The 20,242-nt window shown below is 44.1% G+C and overlaps 1 protein-coding gene and 1 long non-coding RNA gene across 2 annotated transcripts; both read right to left on the reverse strand.

The window, feature by feature from the left end:
* Positions 1 to 4,349: 4,349 nt before the first annotated feature.
* LOC123078829 (WRKY transcription factor WRKY62-like) lies at positions 4,350 to 8,981 on the reverse strand. Its single transcript, XM_044501459.1, has 3 exons — positions 8,521 to 8,981; positions 6,068 to 6,199; positions 4,350 to 4,836 (listed from the first exon to the last, which is right to left on the reverse strand). The coding sequence occupies exons 1-3, from the start codon at positions 8,979 to 8,981 to the stop codon at positions 4,350 to 4,352; spliced, it is 1,080 nt and encodes a 359-aa protein (XP_044357394.1).
* A 6,659-nt stretch (positions 8,982 to 15,640) lies between these two features.
* Positions 15,641 to 17,706, reverse strand: LOC123129506 (uncharacterized). The gene is made up of 2 exons (XR_006463675.1): positions 17,325 to 17,706; positions 15,641 to 17,233 (listed from the first exon to the last, which is right to left on the reverse strand). It is a non-coding gene; the product is annotated as an uncharacterized lncRNA (long non-coding RNA).
* Positions 17,707 to 20,242: the final 2,536 nt, after the last annotated feature.

Here is a 20,242-nt window from a genome sequence, read left to right on the forward strand (position 1 = left end):
GCAGACATGACCGAGACAGCTCTCCGGCCAATAACCAACAGCGGGATCTGGATACCCATGTTGGCTCCCACATGTTCCACGATGATCTCATCGAATGAACCACGATGTCGAGGATTCAAGTAATCATGTATACAATTCCCTTTGTCAATCGGTACGTTACTTGCTCGAGATTCGATCGTCGGTATCCTAATACCTCATTCAATCTCATTACCGGCAAGTCAGTTTACTCGTACCGTAATGCATGATCCGGTGACCAACCACTTCCTCACATTGAGCTCATTATGATGATGCATTACCGAGTGAGCCCAGAGATACCTCTCCGTCATACGGAGTGACAAATCCCAGTCTCGATTCGTGTCAACCCAACAGACACTTTCGGAGATACCTGTAGTATACCTTTATAGCCACCCAGTTACGTTGTGACGTTTGGTACACCCAAAGCACTCCTATGGTATCCGGGAGTTACACGATCTCATGGTCTAAGGAAATGATACTTGACATTAGAAAAGCTCTAGCAAACGAACTACATGATCTTGTGCTATGCTTAGGATTGGGTCTTGTCCATCACATCATTCTCCCAATGATATGATCCCGTTATCAATGACATCCAATGTCCATGGTCAGGAAACCGTAACCATCCATTGATCAACGAGCTAGTCAACTAGAGGCTCACTAGGGACATGTTGTGGTCTACGTATTCACACATGTATTACGATTTCTGGATAACACAATTATAGCATGAACAATAGACAATTATCATGAACAAGAAAATATAATAATAACCATTTTATTATTGCCTCTAGGGCATATTTCCAACACAAGGACCAGAGGGAGAACCTCTCCCCATCTAGGGGGGAGGCCATGGAGGAGGAAGCACAAGGGGGAGACTCTCTCCCCCTCTCTCTCGGTGGCACTGGAGTGCTGCTGGGGGAAGCATCACCGCGGTGATCGTCTTCATCAACATCACCGTCTTCATCACCTTCCTCGTCCCTTTTCAGCGGTCCACTCTCCCGCATAACGTTGTAATCACCTACTTGAACATGGTGCTTTATGCCACATATTATGATCCAATGATGTGTTGCCATCCTATGATGTTTTGAGTAGATTTCTTTTGTCTTTTGGATTGATTGATGATCTAGATTGGTTTGAGTTGTATGTTTTATTTTGGTTCTATCATGTGGTGCCTTTTGTGCCACGCACACGTGAAGGATTCCCGTTGTAGGGTGTTGCAATACGTTCATGATTCTCTTATAGTGGGTTGCTAGAATGACAGAAGCTTGAACCCGAGTAAGGGGGTTGTTGCGTATGGGATAAAGGGGACTTGATACTTTAATGTATAGTTGGGTATTACCTTAATGATCTTTAGTAGTTGCGGATGCTTTCTAGAGTTCCAATCATAAGTGCATATGATCCAAGTAGATAAAGTATGTTAGCTTATGCCTCTCCCTTATATGAAATTGCAACAACGATTACCGATCTTGTTAACAATTGCCTAGGACAATTCCTCACACCGATCCGTCATTATTCCACACTCGCTATTTATAATATATTGTAATATATTCTAACTTTATGTTAACATCACCTATTTTATATTTTAGTTCTCCGATATCATGCAAAGTTATCCACTTCATACCCACAACATAGTTTTATTTCTCGTTTCTAGATGGAAGTAAACGTTCGGTGTACGTAGAGTTGTATCAGTGGCAGATAGGACTTGAGAGAATATTGATCTTACCTTTAGCTCCTTGTGGGTTCGACACTCCATACTTGTCACTTTCACCTTTGGAAATTGCTTTGATGATTCCTTGCACTTGGGGATTATCATAGCTTCGTACAGCCAATAGTTGGCTATACTATTAACCATGCCCTTAAAACCAATAAAACTCGGCCTCCTATGAGCCCTCACAATGATTTTGGGTTGTCAGATGTCTAATGCACTTTTGAGTGCTCCAAGGATAATAGTAGAGCCAGCGTGGACTATATAAAACTGACATGGCATTAAAAGGTAACTTATTAATTACTCCATCGTATAGTAAGGTTGGCTATTACTTTAATACACCTTTTCTATCTCTGTCTTCCACCTCATTTAAATTTTTTACCTAGGTGCACGCGTGGAGGTCAGTTCTTGCCTGAGAGTCGGTTGCTTCTCTTTTCTCTTGTCTCTCTCCTTCACATGGGAAAAGTGTCATGTAAGCAGGCTCATAGCCTACTTTAGAGCATGACTAATAATATAGTAAGTTTTTGGCTATATGCAGTTGCCGTGTCCTATAGAGTTATTATCTATAGTCACTTGTATAGTAATGTAAGCTATATGGGTGACTATTGGACTAGTACATTTTTCAACCTTCTTTGTTTCTTTTTCTTTGTATATATTGCATTTTCCTATGAGCACTCATAGAACTGGGCTCTTGCATAAGAGTCCACTTCCAGTAATTTTCTCTTGCCTCTCTTCTCAAGCGGGCTATAAGCTCCTTATTGCACTTTCTCTAAGAGCATGGTTAATAGTAGAGCCAAGTGTTGGCTATATCTTGTTGCCAAGTCATCTATAGGCATCCTAATAGCCAACATGTATAGATGTTAGTTACAAAAAAATTACTTTATTAATACATGGTACATCTCACAATGTTTCTTGAAGCCCCTACTACAACTAGCTCTTAATTTACAGTCGCTTCACTTTTGTCTCCTCTTCTATCACATCTAACTCAGTAAAAATATAATTTTAATCCTTATAGCCAGCTTACATCATCCTATTACACTTACTATAAGGATGGGCATCATGACCTAGACACGCATGGATTGGGCTAGGTGAAAACGAGCTTGCACGGGTGCATAGCGGTTTTAGTGGGCGTTGATTGGACCATGCATGTATAACTAATTTCCTAGTGACCAAACGAGCACCTCCACTAGTGCATTCCTTTTCTCTTTTGCCTTCATTTACCACTAAAATTGAGGGGAGAGGGGCGTTGTGGGTTTTGATTGGCTATTTTTCACGGGTGAAATAATTTGCTTGTGGGAGCGAAGTGCATGAGATGCATGGTGACTTCTACGCTTGGATCACCTGATTTTTATTAGGCGTCCTATGCACCTAAGCAAAGGGGTAACTTGGTTTTAACGATGTATTCACTACTACAGCCAGGACACTTGTGTCTTCATACGCTTTGCATAGGGTCTATCCCGAACATGATAAGATGATCATTAGAGCATGAAAGTGAATGTGAGCGCATGGAGAATGACAACGGAACTTCAAGTAAAAGATTTCAGGACACTAAAGCCATCGCAATAGCGTATGAAGACATGGACAAAACATAAAACATTACGTATCATATTTTCATTAAAGCTTTTAATGGGTGTTGCGTCGTCTTACTTCTCGACTAGGTCCATGTAAATTCGTAATACAAGACAATAGGCAGTTTTTACAACCTATACCAGTGGAGGAAACCGACCTATGACATCTTTACTCAGATTTTATTTTATTTTGTCAAGAGTTTTCACAGCTACAGTTTCATGTACTTCATTTGTGTCCAACAACCAGGTCAAGATCGTTTACTGAACCCAAAATTTCATCAATAGTTCATCCTTATTCATAATGTCCAGATTTCATATCATGGTTCTTATTCATTATTGATTGTTTGTGGAAATTAGACCCAGGCAACCAGTTTGATCGTGTTCCAGCTGGTCAGTAACAACTTTATACTTGATTTAGCGATTGCATAGGCGCAACATCGTCGCTCGTTGTAGTCGGATCATGAACGTCGACTCTACTCAAATTGATGTGTACTTCTCATTGATAGATTGGACACCTTAGTGCTATGAATATTAATGGTGTCATGCACACCATATAGAGAGCACCTAATACTAATGAACGCCAATATGTACTCCCGACCAACATGGCATGCAAAAATATGGGATAAATCACAATTTTTATTGATCTAATAACACATACGGACTTCACATGTGTGTGCATCAATATAGTGCTTATTGAATTGCACAATAATAATCATCACCCACAAGATGACTAAACATTTTACTCAAAAGTTAAATTCAGCAAGCATAGTTTACTTTGGTTAGATTTGGTTGAATCAACAATATTGTATGCTAGCTTTGATTAGGTACGACAGTTGGCAGAAATGAGAATAGTGGTGGGGAATGACTAAACGGACCACACCACCAACTCCAATCATTATAACTAGGAAATTGGAAATAGAAATTGAACATTCATACTTCGCCTAAAGGCTATAGCTATGCATAAATCAAGCTAATGACCAGAACCAGGCTTATCATGCGCTCTATGTACATCATTTACTAAGAGAACCAATAATCCATATCGTTGTTTGTGTATACTTGCCCATCTATTTATTATGTCGATCATAAGAAGAGAAAATGTGGTCCATGCTGCTGCCGAAGTTGAACATGACGTCTCCGAGATCCAGCGTCGGGAAATTCGTGTCCCTCGGTGCGGTGGACACGTTCATCTTCATGTTGGCGATGCTCCCCATGCCAGTGCCAGAGCCCGCCAAATGGCCTTGGAAGCTTGCCGGCATCCAGCTAATGTCGAGCTTGACTGGCATGGACAACGCGGCCGAGTGCGTCCTCTCAGCCAGTTCCATGGGGAGGTCTCTAGTGGGGAGGCCGGAGCCTGTCGCGGCGGTTGGAGAGTTGGCAGCAGAGGTTGTGGTGCTAGCTGTGGGGAGCATGAGTAACGGGGTGATGGAAGTGAGGCAGCTGTGGTCGCCACAATATGTTACCTCGTACATGAAGGTGTCGTCATCCAAGCGCTGCACCTTCTTCTTCGCATCACAACCATAGTAGTTCTTATGAGTGCACCGATAGTAGCTCCTGTTGATTACATTGAGCATGCAATTTCATCATCACAAACAAAGATTGTCATGTAGTTATGCATGATACACGTACTATGTTGGCATGAGTGTTGAGAACTGCATTCATGGATCTTAGAGTGGCTACTACCAAAAATCTCTAGTCATCCTCCAAACTATGTATTTCTATCTTACTCTGTAATTATGTATGATTAAGACCATGCACTACTTTGAACATTGTCCTACATTAATTTGTATATGCATGCATGATGTAGATTATTGCTTAACTGAAAGTGTTCATCTGCAATGAAGATCTTCTTTGTATAAGGCTACTTGTAATAAGAGGAATCATGCCTTCATAGTGTATAGTATCATAGGTAATTATTTTAGATGACCTTATTTATCATTTTGTATGACACATAGTAACATATCATTTAATACGATACGGTATCATGATATGTTATCGAGTTTTCTCTTTCTTCATTTGATGGCATGTCACCTTATTCTATGCATGATGCTTGTTATTTTTTGAAATGGCAGGATTCCTGTATTTATTAATAAGAAGAGAGCTGCTCATTTAATTAGGGGAAACTGAGTGAAAATCAGATTACTTAGTTTATTTAAGGAAAACCGGCCGAAAACCATCACAACCGCTGAGCGACACACATAAGATACCCCACGCACACCCTAGAGACAGCACGCATGCGTCATCGTGACCACTCTTCCCCTAAAGGCGTCATCGACATCCTAAACCTGAGCAAACGACTCTGACTTGTTACGATATCCTCACTACAGGAGGTCTAATGCATCGTATGTACACGCAGGATTGAGGAAGACTCCTCATGCATGCATGGTCATGCCTAACTAATTTCACCCTTACACATCATAACGAGGCACACGTGAGAGCAATAAATGGGAATAAAAACTGCTACATATTCAGGCTACACCTATGGGATCTAACCTAGCTCTATTTGCTATCAGGGGCAGAGAATATCCAACCAAAGATGCCACATTACATGGTGAGACAATTTCGTACGAAATCTTTTTGTAAGTGTAGCAACGATGGGGTTGTGGGGTTGCTGACCAGTGACTAGTCAGGCAGTGAATGTATCACTATTGCCGCCCTCACAAGTGTACCCGCTTGGATTGAGAAAGCAAAAAAAAGTGGAACAAATTGGTATAATGAACGGGGCAATTAGGCACGCATACACCAAAAGTGATGAGTTAATGAAGTAATTGGATGTGTTCATTACCTTGGGTACCTTGAGCCGAGAATATCTTTTTGGCCGTACTTGCGCCACGTGTATCCGTCGTCTGGTGGAAGTTCAGTGTTGCCCGTCCGCTGTGCAGGTACCAACACCATCTCCCTCTTCCCGCTTTCCCTCCTAAAAGAAACAAAAACCACATCATTAGCTTAACTTATTAGGAGACACAAACAAATTATAACCATTTCTTGCACACTAGCTAGCTAGATCTTTCATATATTAATTAGAAATCCCGAGTCCTCTAAGTAATATATTATCTCCGTGTTAAGAAAAAGGTGCATCAATTTGCCTTTGAACCCTAGGGTGTGTATTTGTCTTTTAAGCTTCCTAGAAATGGTGAGCTCTTGACCCTCCAGGATGGGTGTTTTATGTAGGCCTTGTCATCAACCAAGAAATATTGTTAGCATTTTATCTTCTATCTCACTAGAAATAGCAAGCTCCCGGCACTCTGAGTTATGGATTCAATGTGGGCCATGTACGTTGTTAGAGCTAAATTCGCCAGAGCTCTTGGTAGGGGATCCTAAACTATGCGTCTTGGGGCGATGGTAACAAGAACACAGAATTTACTCATGTTCAGGCTCTCTAAGGAGATAAAACTCTATCTCCTACTTGTGTTTTATTGTTTTGGGGTGTGTACAAAGTACATGTAAAACTACTAGGAGATTTTATGATTTCTAATGTGAGTAGGGGGGTGTCCTATCGACTGGCCAGGCCCCGATTTTATTAAATACCAAGGCCTAGGATTACAAGAGCCCTCTGTTACGTCGGTACTTCCTGAGTCTCATTCGTAAAGTGCATCATGGGCCGCCCAAAGGGCTCAGGACAAAACTGGCCAAGGGGTCCTCAGCCCAGCCCAGCAGGTCACGTGCTGAGAGACCCTTGGTCCGGGACACCATCATACGTCATTGACAAATAATATTTTTTACAGCTTCTGACCACATCTTGGTTACTCAAGTGTGTTTGGTCGTGTGTCATTGTGTTGCGGATAAGGGCAGGAAGGAAATGATGGCATGTGCGGGGTGTTTAGGTTTCCATGCATTGATATGCACACATTTGAAGGTATCTCAAGAATGATGTTCAAAATAGTTGTGTTGACACCATTGCAGCCGGTTGGTTCTTTCCAGAAGAGGACACTTTGCAACGACAATACGAATCATGAAAACTAAGGAAAGTCATGTTTACTAGGTCGAAGTTGATGACAGTTGTCCGTGCGTGAAAGTCTAGGCTCTTCAACTATGTATATGCTTCAGATAGGAGCCACCCATACCAAAACCAGAGAAGTACGACATGAAAGGCTCACAGGCGTATTAAAAACCATCACTGGATATTATAAAGAAACCAACATGGATTTTTTTCTAACCTACGGAACCGCCTCACCCCTGTTGTCTCTTTTGAGTTCGACGATGATATCTCTTTGTTGCAGTACTTCCGACCTAACGACGCCACCGACAGCAGGTATCTCACCCACATTTGGACGTTCTCCTCATGGTACGCATATCGACTCTCCCCGCAAAGACACAACTTGACCACAACGCACACTACATTTGGACCTCCAAGGTACCTATCAAGGTACTGATCTTCGGGTGGCTACTATTCCGAGATCGTCTCAACTCGTAGGCTAACCTGCTTCGCAAGACTATCATCCACGACTCCGCCTACCTCACCTGTGATGACCCCTTCAAGGATGTGCTATGCCCAGTAGTTGTGCATTTCTGAATATGCATAGTTACCTGCGCCAACTTTCATCAACCTTATTGTGGATCTGCAACACCTCAGAGGTCTCCACCATGACATTTGGCCAACAGTTGCCCTCACCATCCTATGGAAGGTTTGGTACGCCCAAAACACTTAGGTTTTCTAATAATTAAAAACATCATGTCTGATTTCTCACACTGGATCGGTAGGTTTAGGTCACAATAACACAAAATTGATACCATGTCACGACTTATGTACCTCTTCTCGTGCACTACCGCAAATCTGTAAACCGGCCATTTATGACCCATTTGAGTAAATGCATTCAGATGAAGATCCTCTTCCTCGATCATGTTCAAAAAATAAAAACAGTAGTGTCATCACAAGAAAACAACATACGGCAAAGAACGGTCTCCTTCTACTCCCTCTGTACCAAAATATATTAAATTGCAAAAGAAAATTGATACACCGAGTTTCAGACAGTGTTCAATATTTTGTATTAGCGGACTGTAACACTATTTCAGAGGAATAAATACACACTATTTTCTGCAAAAAAAAAAGTTCTTACCACCCATGATTCGCCTAGCAATTCGCCCCTATGCCCTGTCGCAGTGAACGTTCCCTACGGGGGATTAGGAAAATTCGCTGGCATTTCTGGGCCAATGACGTGGTAAATGGTCTGCGCGTTTGAACCGTTGACCCCCAAAATACAACGATTGCCAGAACAAAGCACGGGCTCGCGTACGTACCTCCTCCTGCCCTGCCGTGGCTGGACCGCTGGCGGAGACCTGGACGACGGCAGCCTCCTCATCGGGCCACCGGACGTGCCGGCGACGCCCGCCCCCGCGCACATCGTATGCTGTGGCGCCACTCGCGCACCGAACACGCCGGCCGGCATGTGGAATGGCTCCTTCCGGTGGGCCAAATGCGCCGGAGTCTCTCCGAGAAACTGGCTGGCGCCGGCTTCATCCGTGCTGCACAGGCGCAGGATGTCTCGCGGCCCGGCGTCGAGCTCACGCGGCGCGGCGGCTGCGGCCACGTCGCCCACGCCGTAGTGCTGCAACATGCGGATGGCTCTGTTGTAGGCATGGACAATGCCGTGGCAGCGTGCGGCGATGTAGGCCGGGCCGTTCTGGGTGGCCTGGAGCTCACCCATGAGCTCGCCGGCGAGCCGGAACGCCTCGCTAATCTGCGACAGCGCGTCATCCATCCCTCCAAGATCGTCGTGGCTCGATATGTCTTGCCTTGACGATGATCAGGGTCAGGTAGCTGAGTAATCGTGCTAATGAAGGACCACCTCTCGTGAATGTGATGCAAGGATGAATTTGTGATGTGTGTACGAGGTTAAGCAAAGTGAGCGCAAGAGCTGTATAAGTAAGGGCACCCCACCCCACCATATACAAGTAATATATACTCTAGGAAACAACGTGGCTCGTACATGGTTAGCAGGCTGCAGCGGGTACGAAAGAGAGAGAACGGGTCTTTGGTCATCCTGGGGACTAGATTAATTACTGCCTTAATGTTGGTTATTGCCTGGTCGAGCAGTCATTTTCTAACTAGTCTTGCATGGTTTGGGTCGTGGGGAAGACCATGAAAGTTGAAAGGGCGTTCTACACGGAAGGATCTTAATTCCAGCCTCTGGTTTCCTTCCCTGCTTTGGCCAAGGACTTCTTCTTTAAAGTGTGTTTGCCGTCCACTTTGTTCAACCTTTTCGTTTGAAGATTCTCGCAAATTCAAAAGACCGACCGACGCGGATGTCATCACCATACTTCTCATTTGGGGTAGATTAAAGGTAAGCAGTCACTTATCTTAGAGACATTGTAATTGTGCATCATGAATCTCTCTAAGGCCATCCATTTTTTCAGTATTGGCGTGGCTAGTCCTGGCCGAGCAATGCTACACTTAGTCATCTGCAATGCCGACTCTCAAATCATCCGCAATCGTTCGGATCGGACATGTTTTATCATCCAGCGCGTTCTTCTATCGGTCCGCTCGGCGATCCGGGTTTCATTTTTTCATCAAATGGCGCTTTTCATCCAACACACGCCACTTCCTGCACCTCATTCATGCCAACCAGAGCATGTAGCGGCTGGCTTTGAAGCCGCGCGGCGTGACCGGACGGGAGGGCAACACTGACCGACACGACCTCTCGAGTGTCGCCAATTCCTGTCGCTGCACCACATTGAAGCAGGTTGGCCGTCCGTTCGCATGGCTTGGCCACGGCCATCCACACCTCCTCCCCGAGCCTCTCCTCCTCCGGCGATGCCAAAATCTTGATTCTCCACACCGGTGGGTAGCGGTAGCCGTGGATCTTCGTTAGGCTCATGGCGCCACCACACTCGATATCCAGGGCACTCGGCCTCCACGGAGGCCGGCTCCTCCGACAAGGAGGAGATCATCATCTCCTCCGGCGACGAGGAGAACCAGGCGCCGAAGGAGCAGCCGCACCTACTCTTGAGGCCGCTCTGACCAACAAGGAATTCATCCATGAGATAGAGCTGATGACGGAGCGATCGCTCGTAGAGCGTGGCCCGGCACGCCTCCCCCCCCCCCCCCCCCACCCAAAACACACACACACACACACAAGTCAAGGACGTGCCGACGTCCAAAACGGCACCGCCGCTGCACAGCTGGTACACACGGATCAACTGGCTGGACTCGTTGCAACCAGTGCGGACAGTTTATCAAGGACCAACTTCCATCCGCGATCACCAAGACGTGCGGCCGCATGCTCCACTACCTCGGTGGCTGCGGTCCCTCGGGATCGCGGGCTGTCGTTTCCACTGAGGAAAGGGCGGCAAGCCAGGCGGCGTGGAATAAGCGGCGCAAGACTGCCCGCCGTTTCACGTTCGCCAAGTCGGGCACGGTGCTGGACTAGGTTGTCAACGACCCCGACCTCGCCGGCACCTGGGCCCTCAACCGCTCCGTCACCACTGCAGAGACGGCCATGAGGCGCCATCGCTGCCTTGACGGCGAGCTCGCTAAGATCCGCGAGGAATGGTCGCTTAGCAACTCCTCCGCCAATGCCGATAGGGGCAAGGTCGTCGCGAGGGCTCTGCAAACGCTGTCGGGATTGGTCGCAGCGGCCGTCCGCACCGCGCAGGAGAAAGCAGAGTGGCTCCTGCACGGTTGCCAAGCAAGGGACGGACAAGGCTGTCGCGGCGGACCCGCACCCTTCACCACTGGAAGGACGACAACGGCGGTGGTGTAGCCGGGTAGGGCGGCCACGTGGACGATGTTGTCATCCGCTACAAGCTTTGGGTTTTTTTCTAGTTGTAAGGTAAACGGTCGAAATATCGGTCGATCTATATAAATTATGTCTGAACATGAATGAAATCCGTCTTAATATTAAATTTGGGAAAAAAATAACGCCCACACGTGTGGCATCCTGCACATCGCTCACACGTCTCCATCACCACTCATTTTGCCACGTATGAACACATGACATCAGCAGGAACATTTTTTATTTTTGGCTTAAAAATGTTTTTATCTCCCAATTAAAAATTGAATTAAAAATCTGTTTTCACCATTAAATCCGTCTCGACGAGATCTTCAAAATTAGACCCCATGTTGATATGTTTCGGTGAATTTCTTTTTACGCAATAGTTGCCATGATGTTTACACTGTAGTTATCATAGTGCTTAAATTATAGTTGTCATGTGGCAATTTTAGTTTGTAGAGCATGGCAATTTTATTTTTTGATGATGGTAATTCCAGTACCTTGACCATGAAAATTATTTTTTGTATGAAACATGGCAATTTTAAGTGCATAGATCATGGCAATTTTAGTTTATGGTTCATGGCAAGTCTAGTTTCTTAACTCCCCGTTTTATAATGTCAAAAATTACTTTTAAATGTAGAAGAAAATAGCTGAAATATATCATGGCAACTTCGGTATAAACATCATGGCAATTCATGTACAATAGACTGGCAACTTTTAATCCCAAAAAAATCGGTGAAATATATTGATATGAGATCTAGTTACGAAGATCTCATCGCGAGGATTTAATGGTGAAAATGGATCTTCAATCGGATTTTTCATTTAAGAGATCAATATTTTAAAAAATAAAAATCCAAAAAGATACCCACATGCATGCATGTGGATGTGGTGACATGGCGCAGTCTGTGAATTTTTTTTCAAAACTATGACGTATTTTGTAGCAATTTCGGAAACTATAGCACATACTGAAAAAAATGCAAAACTATGACCCTGTCGGCCACGTGCAGGCCGAAAAGGTAGTTTTCGGCCAACTGTTGGCCGAAGTAGGGTTTTCGGCCTTGCCATGGCCGAAAAGTGGTTGAGCTGGCCGAAATGGCTGTTTTCGGCTGTTGTTTGGCCCAAAAGGTCTTTTTGGTCAAATGTAGGCCGAAAAGTATTTTTTGGTCTATACTAGACCGAAAAGTACTTTTTGGTCTAGTGTAGGCCGAAAAGTCCCTTGGGCCCACCTTTCCGTTATCTGTTGGGCAAGACTTCTGCATCCTCGAAGGGCAACAGTTCTGCATCGACGGATGGCAAAAGGACCACATCATCGAAGGGCAAGAGGGTTGCATCAACGAAGGGGTTGGCGGGAAAATACATTGGCCAATAGTTAACGGAAAAAGGTGGTCCAAGGGACTTTTCGGCCTAAAATTGACCAAAAAGTACTTTTCGGCCTACGATTGACCAACAAGTACTTTTCGGCCTACACTAGGCCAAAAAGTCCTTTTCGGCCAAAGGGTGGCCGAAAACACCTCTCTTCGGCCAGCTTTGCACCTTTTCGGCCAAGGCATGGCCGAAAACCCTATTTCGGCCTAGAGGTGGCCGAAAGCACCCTTTTCGGCCAACACCTGGCCGACAGGGTGCTAGACTTGATATTTCTCCAAAGCATGCTGTAGTTTCCGAATTTGCTTCAAATAACGTGATAGTTTTGAAAAAAAATCCAGTCTGTGTGTTATAGGATGAGTGAGCGAGTCTGACTCCCATCATACGTATGTGCGTTACCGTTGTCCTAAATTTGTCCGGTTAGTTGAAATCTGGATGGCCGGCTCTCGCATCCATGTCCACGGGCGGACGCGGTGTCCGGTTTGGGTAAGCGTGGGAGATGCCCTTGCCGGAGATTTGCTACTGAATGACATTGAGGCCAACAGATAGGCTAGTTAGGATTCAGTCATTCAAGGGAAGGTTAGTTGAAGTTCACGGAGGGGATTAGTCCGTAGATCACGTTCATAGGGAATTTTTTGTAGGTTATAAGCAGTATCGGTCCCATCCCGTGCAGTTCGTCGTCATTCTTTTTTACCTCTCTGCTGAATATGCAGGCGGTTGGAGTGTACCTCTGCTGAATATGCACAGCGTTTCGACTGTACCTCTGTGCTGAATATGCAGGCAGCTCGAGCCTGTTCTGAACAAGTTTAGATTATACATGAAAAAGTCATTGCTTATCGGGACCTCTTTTGTTTTCGTTGTTCATTTCAGAGTTCACAATTCAGACAATTTTCTTTTTGAGGAACCAGCAGTATAGTTGCCGATATATTAAGCAGGAAAAAACAAATACAAAGTCATTCTTGTTTTACAAAAAGTTGGGGTTAAGGTTCTCGTTCGTTTTCAACATCAAAGATATAGCAGACGGATATACTTTGCTACTTACGTAGTGTCTTTCTTTCATCCCGCTTTATAAATAAAGTAACATTAGCCGCCGCCTTCTCCTTCTCTTCCACAAAAAGCTAGGGTTTTTGCCTCCCGCCACCGCTGCCGCAGGTCCGCCTCCTCTCCGATGGCCTTAGGGCCATGGGGGCGCAGTGAATCTCGGCAAGGGTCGACGGAAGGGCTCCGTTTTTAATCGTTTCTTTTAGTTTTGCTAGGGTTTGTGTCCTGCTCAGGAAGACGAGACGGCGGTGGCTCCCTGAGGATGGAATAAAGGTCATCTAGCATCGTTGGTGGGCGTGTGGAGGTGTGTCTCCGACGGATCTATCTTTGGTGGATTTGCTCGGATCTCGTCGTTGTTTGTCTACGTTCGTGTGTCTTCGGATTGGATTTTTCTGATCTACATTATTCTTCATCTGCGGCGGTTGTTGTTCTGGTGCGTTGGTCCTACGGGGCCTTAGCACGACGACTTCTCGACTGTCTACTACAACAAGTTGTGCCTGTGATTTCTATTATTTCTGGTATTCGTTGTACTGCCATGATTGAAAATGAATAGATCGAAAATTTTCTCGCAAAAAAAAAGTACACAGTCGAACGATATAAGATGATGAGGTAACCCTCTTACAAAGCCGATCCTGAGATATCCGGGACACGCAAACGCACACGACTACAAACCATAATGGAGGTTTACCCATATGTGTTGGGTAAACAACGCAAATGCATGTTCCCATATGTGTTGTTTACCCTTATTTACACATTCCAAACATGTCAGAACGTAAATTATAGTGTTGTTTACCCTTATTTACATGTTTCAAAACCTATAGAAATATGTGCAACCCATTGTAACTTGTTAATGAGCCAATATACCTAAAAGAAACGAATAAACAAAATAAACATCAGCATTTTTTAGGCTCAACACACTTCACTTTATTAATTGGTTCAAATAGGAGATCCTAGGGCTGAGAAAGCTAAACCCATCCTCCCCAACAAAGACTATTGCCCATGATAACAAAGAAAATAAATACATACCAGAACACACAACTCTTCAGGGCTTCAAGCTATGATGGTAACCGGTTGTGCTTCAGGCTATGATGGTAACGAGTTGTGGCGTACTCCAGTCCAAGTTCAGTATGTTCTTTCCTGGATCTCAGTCTATTTTCTTTTCTTTAGTTGAAATTGTGTGTAATTAGCATAAAGCAAAAAATCAAATGAAGATGAACTAAAATCAGTTAAAAATTAGGAGTACTGTTTCACAATATCTTATGTTTTCATTATTCAAATTTAAAAGGAGTCATATTATTACCGACATGTCGCATGCTTTTAACCAATGAGCGGACGTTCATGGTTGATGGTGCAACAAATATTACTCCCTCCGAACAGTTTCGACACTGCTTAAATTTTAGCTAAGAAACTAAAGAATCTTTGTGGAATTGAACCACCTTCCATCTGGGATTTGGGCATATGCCCTGGATCCACAGAGAAACTCTCCGAACAGAGAAAGATCCATTACAAAAATGGACTATAACAGACTGGCTGATATATTATTCCCTCCGTTCCAGAATACAAAGAATCTTTGTGGAATTGAACCACCCTCCATCTGGGATTTGGGCATATGCCCTGGATCCACAGAGAAACTCTCCGAACAGAGAAAGATCCATTACAAAAATGAACTATAACAGACTGGCTGATATATTATTCCCTCCGTTCCAGAATACAACGTACAGTTGACCAAGATTATAGTATTTCATTTTAATTTAATCAATAAAGTATGAAAATAATTCTCATTAGCAATCAAATAATACATAAATTAAGATATTAATATTTTTCTAAAAACACGTACGTCTCTTTTATGCAAAAAAGACCACTAATCCCCTCATATTTTGGGTCATATTTTGACCATAAATTTAACTAATAAAATACTCCATCCAAAATAAATGTTGCTGCTTTAGTTAAAAAACATGTACTAAATCAACACACTTATTTTGGGATGGAGGATATGCGCAGCAAAAATAAATTGTTAACTACACTCATATACAATTTCAACAATATAATTTGGTGACATGCATTCAAACATATGGTCAAACTTTGACCCAAAATAGGACAAAGACTAATACACCCTGAATGACGTAGTACTGCGGAGAGGAGGGTGAACATAAATTTCCAGACTTAACAATATTAACAGTAGCTGCGGCAAGTACTGCAGAACAGTGCCAAATCTAGTGCAGATCTAACTAATAAATGGCTGGAAATTATCTGCACATACCAATTCATTTATCAACCTACACCATGTCATGAATTTTGCAGTTAACACAGAACTATGTACTACAATAAACCAACTGCACAAGATCCACGAAAATCCCTATACAGAATGTGTACACAACTGGACAAAAACACAACTAAAACTACTGACAGATATATTGGAACTATAATGGGAAAAAAATAGTTCAGAAGATTGAAAATAGACTTGCTCAATATGAAATTATGTGTGGCATAAAAGCAATGTATGAACTAAAACTAACCACGGACTAACTGCAGAAGAATCAAATAGTACATAATTTACTAATGAAGAGTACATCTTAACCAGCTTCGGACTAACTGCAGAAGAATCAAATATCACATAATTTACTGATGAAGAGCACATCTTAACCAGTTTCTGAAAGTCTGCTGGGCCTACAATGACCGGAATTGAGGTCCACGTCCCAGGTTAGATTCTTCTGCTGAGCACATATTCCAAAATCAAGGCAGGCTTCTTCATAGTGGTTCAGCCAATGGCGATTAGAACAAATATGATGTCCAGGTCCAGGGAAGATAACTGTAGATTTCATTTGTGTACTATACAATCCGATCATACAGCTGTTCAGGCTACATTAGGTAAGAGTTTACAAATTGAAATAGGAGACCAAGATCAAATTGTGATCATCAAATATATTAACATAAATTTAGACACAATAACAACCTGACACATATACCATATTCTGAGGAAAAAATAAAATATATTGAATCTGATACCAAAGCGATTTGGTCGTTTGGACCGCCGATTGTTATTGAAGTGCAAATTTGAGCTGTGATGTGGTACTATATGCAACAGCGAATCACACGAATGCAACAGCGAATCACACGAATAATTTTACCACAACTATGAGAGTAACTTAAATAGGTTCCAGTGATTACGAATTCCTGTGTAAACGATGTCAGAACAGAATACAATTTACGAGAGCAGTAATTTGTCTTAAGTTTATGTATGCTTCAGCTGTAGATTATCGATTGTACCTTTGGTCTTTGGTCGGTAGCTCCATGATCGATTCGCGACGGTAGAACGTTGTGCCAGGAAGATCGGATCGGACGAGAGGTGCAGACAAAGGAGCACACCAGGACACGATGGGGGGAGACCCCGGGGCTAAAACAGAATAACCCCCGTGCGATCTCCCCCCGGGACACAAGAACCATCTTTATTACGGTGGCGGCCTGCCATGCGAGCGCACCCAACATGGCAAAGGCCTCTAGATGTCACATCTCTCTTTTTTCACTCCTTTTTCCCTCTTGGCACGATCACCTCGCTTGTTACATGCTCTTACCTCCGATCTCTTAGATCTACTCCCTCCGTTCCAAAATAGATGACTCAACTTTATACTAACTTTAGTACAAAGTTGGGTCATCTATTTTGGAACGGAGGGAGTAATAATTATCGAGATATCATCAGATAATTATCAATACAAGAGCCGTCGTCGCGCGAGGCGGAGAAGCCGGGATCCACACGTGCACGTCGGAGAAGACGCCTTCCTCACCGCAGAGTCAACCCGAGACCGCCTGGAACCCCCAGATCCGCCGCCGGGCCATCAGATCTACGAGTCATACCGGCACAGAACGTCAGGCAAGACGGATCTACACCTCAATCACGCGGTAGAGACGGTCTCAGCGGGGGAAAATACTCACAGATAACAGATCTGACTCGACGGACGGGCAGACCGGAAGATGCAGCCGCCTCGCATCTCGCTCCAAGACGGCCGCAAGCCCAGCCCGTCGATCGACGAGGAACCTGCGAACCAGAGAGCACACGGGGGTTTCGAGGGAAAATTCATGGTAGACAGACTCACGCACGGGCTCACCTTGCCGAGACAGAGGTAGCGTGTTCTTCTCTATATCAAGGATCTGGTCTAGTCTATAGGGGGAGGGGAAAAGGTTGCGTGTCGCAGAGGAGAACGCGGCGGCTTTGTTGGTGGTTTGCTCGGAGTCGGAGGATACACCGAGGACAGGTATTTATCGTCTGCCATGCCGAAGCGGACGGCCCAGATGAAGTAGTAGTTGGGGTTGGACGGGCGAGATGCGACACGTGTGGCACGAGATCGTAGGCTGTGGCAGCTGGACATAAGTTTTTTTTAGGGCTGAGGTATAGATCGGAAAGAGGCGGTTGAGGGCGCGTTCGGTTCGGTAGACCTCCGGACGCGGTCCAACTCTGCCGAGCCGCAATTAAATTTACTACTTCCCTTGGGTCCAAATTAATTACGAAAATGTTATCTGACGATCTGCATGGGAACGGGCCGGTCCGGCTCTGGACCCGGCCCTGGTGGTCTCAAGGTCAATTTATGAGGCCACGGGTCGATTCATTTTTAAAACTAGACAATACCCCGCGCGTTGCTGCGAGAATTGGTTACACTACATTTTGATGAGATTTGAATTTCTTTAGAAGATAAATATTTTATTGGTAATATCAGAAGTAAAACTAAAAAAATGATTTATTTTATTTGTTTATTAAGGTTATGTGTGTACATGTTGAGAGAATTATATTAGTGGAATAATCTATTTGCTTATATAGGATATGATGGTACATCATGCATTGTCATGGTATTCATAGCTGACATTAAGGGTCTTGTTGGAAAAAAGGAATATAAAACTAAATTGACATTGACAATTCCAAGAACAATGTGACATGGACAGAGTATATACAACCTTTTCATCTTGTTGGATTATCAATGCTTGATTGCAAAGAGGTTGTCTTGGTTATGGAATAGTTGTCAACTATTTTTTTTTTTTGAAGGGCAGAGTTGTCAACCATGACACAATGCACTGCACAACCTTGCGCACAGGAACAATGCGCCAATGATAGCGAGAAGTTCAAGGGGCTGTTTGGATTGTGCCCCATCTAGCCCCATCAATTTTTTGGTATGACCAATGTGAGGGCATGACCAAAATTTTGGTAAGTGATCATTGTTTGGATTGTAGCCGTCCATGTTTTGGCCCTTGCACTGTGGAGTAGCATGCTTGCATGCATTGTGAGGACCCACAGATTAAACTACAGCCAGCATGCAGCAGATACTAATAAAATCTCTACTCCTAATCTCTACTCCTAATGGAGCAGTTGGTAGGATTGCGTCCACGGTTTATTTTCGTCTGGTTATATTTCGTCTGGTTTATTTTCGTCCGGTTTATTTTCGTCCCATATCCCACCACCATATCTCCTCACATTGATTTTTTTACCCTCACAATAAAAACTTTCCTAACTTTTCCAAAGTTTCCTAACTAGACACGTTATAAACGGGCATGTACCGATAGCACGTTATCAATTAATAAAATTTTGTTTTATGACAATCAATTCCAAATCCTAATCTCTACTCTTAATGTCTGAGTTGGTGAATAGTATACACGGTTTATTTTCGTTGGTCTTTTTTCATCCTCCCTCCCACCATCTCTCCTATACATAGGTTTTTTCACCCTGCCACTAAAACCAAAGTAATTGCCTTTAATACCCTGCCTGGTTTATATCAGGTAATAATTCTCGCGCTTCTTTCTTTGGTAGGTGCTAATTTTCTTACCTTCTTACGTGAGATCACCTTCCCATCAAAAACCGAATTGGTTTCTTATTTGGCTTTTATATTCATAATATTTTAATACCAAATTACGGATTAAACAATTGCATTAAAAAATTTCGATCACCTTCCTAAAATCGTCCACGACTCGCTCGAAAGAGGGAGGGAGGCCCCTCGATCGTCTCGCTACGAGTAAACCGTCGTTTCGTTTCTTAACCTATCGATCGAACGAAATCCCCAGGCCCACCCCACGTCTTTGATTTCGTTCCATACCCCCACCACCGAAGATCCTCCCCATCCCCGTCCTAATCTTTCCTTCCAAAAATCTTAACTTTCCTTGCCTAGCTAGGGACCTAGGCCCACAAATTCTCAATCACAAAACACTCTACAATCTTTCCTTTGGTCTCATCCAGATTGTGATCCTCTCTACCAACGATCTCATCCTCGTCCTCACGGCGGCCAGGACTAGCACGTGGATGTAGCTGCGTATCGGAAATCCTAGGGATGACAGAGGATCCGGTCGCTATAGTGAGGCTGGTCGCTGGTGGCGGTCGGATTTTCACCATGGACAAAGCGGTAAGCGAAGTGGTGGCATGGGTGAGCGGCAGCAAGGACAACTTCTTCAACATGATGTGATGTCTCGACTACATTCAAAAGGCAACACAATCCATCCATCCTGCCGCACCTTATTACGTCTGTTTGGTTTAATCTTGATTTCATATCTGCATGTGTTTTTTGCTTTTGTACTGCATGTAGTTCATCAGGTGTGTCATGGGTAGGAGTCTTGGAGCAGCAAGTGTGCAAGGTGAGATGCCAGATCGTGTGAAGCGATGTAGATGGTGAGATGTGGTGTCGTGTGAATCGGCACGCCGTCGTGTGAAACGGTAAGCTGAAGCCAAGGCCCTGAGGAGTAGACGGGTGAGTTTGTTAGTATTGCATGCCAGGTCTAGGAAGAAGATTAGCCGCATGGGATAGTTGGTTAGTGGTGCGTTGGTGCATGGGTTAGTGCCACAAAAATCAGGGCGGCTTTGCCTCGGTTGTGTGCGT

Source organism: Triticum aestivum, chromosome 1B (genome assembly GCF_018294505.1).
Source record: "Triticum aestivum cultivar Chinese Spring chromosome 1B, IWGSC CS RefSeq v2.1, whole genome shotgun sequence".
Classification (NCBI taxonomy): Eukaryota; Viridiplantae; Streptophyta; class Magnoliopsida; order Poales; family Poaceae; genus Triticum; species Triticum aestivum.

Coding starts and splice junctions, on each gene's coding strand:
- LOC123078829 (XM_044501459.1), bottom strand. CDS start 8,981: ATGGATGACGCGCTGTCGCAGATTAGCGAGGCGTTCCGGCTCGCCGGC. Junction 6,200..8,520: donor CCACGGCAGGGCAGGAGGAG/GTACGTACGCGA, acceptor TGTTTCTTTTAG/GAGGGAAAGCGGGAAGAGGG. Junction 4,837..6,067: donor CTCGGCTCAAGGTACCCAAG/GTAATGAACACA, acceptor TGTAATCAACAG/GAGCTACTATCGGTGCACTC.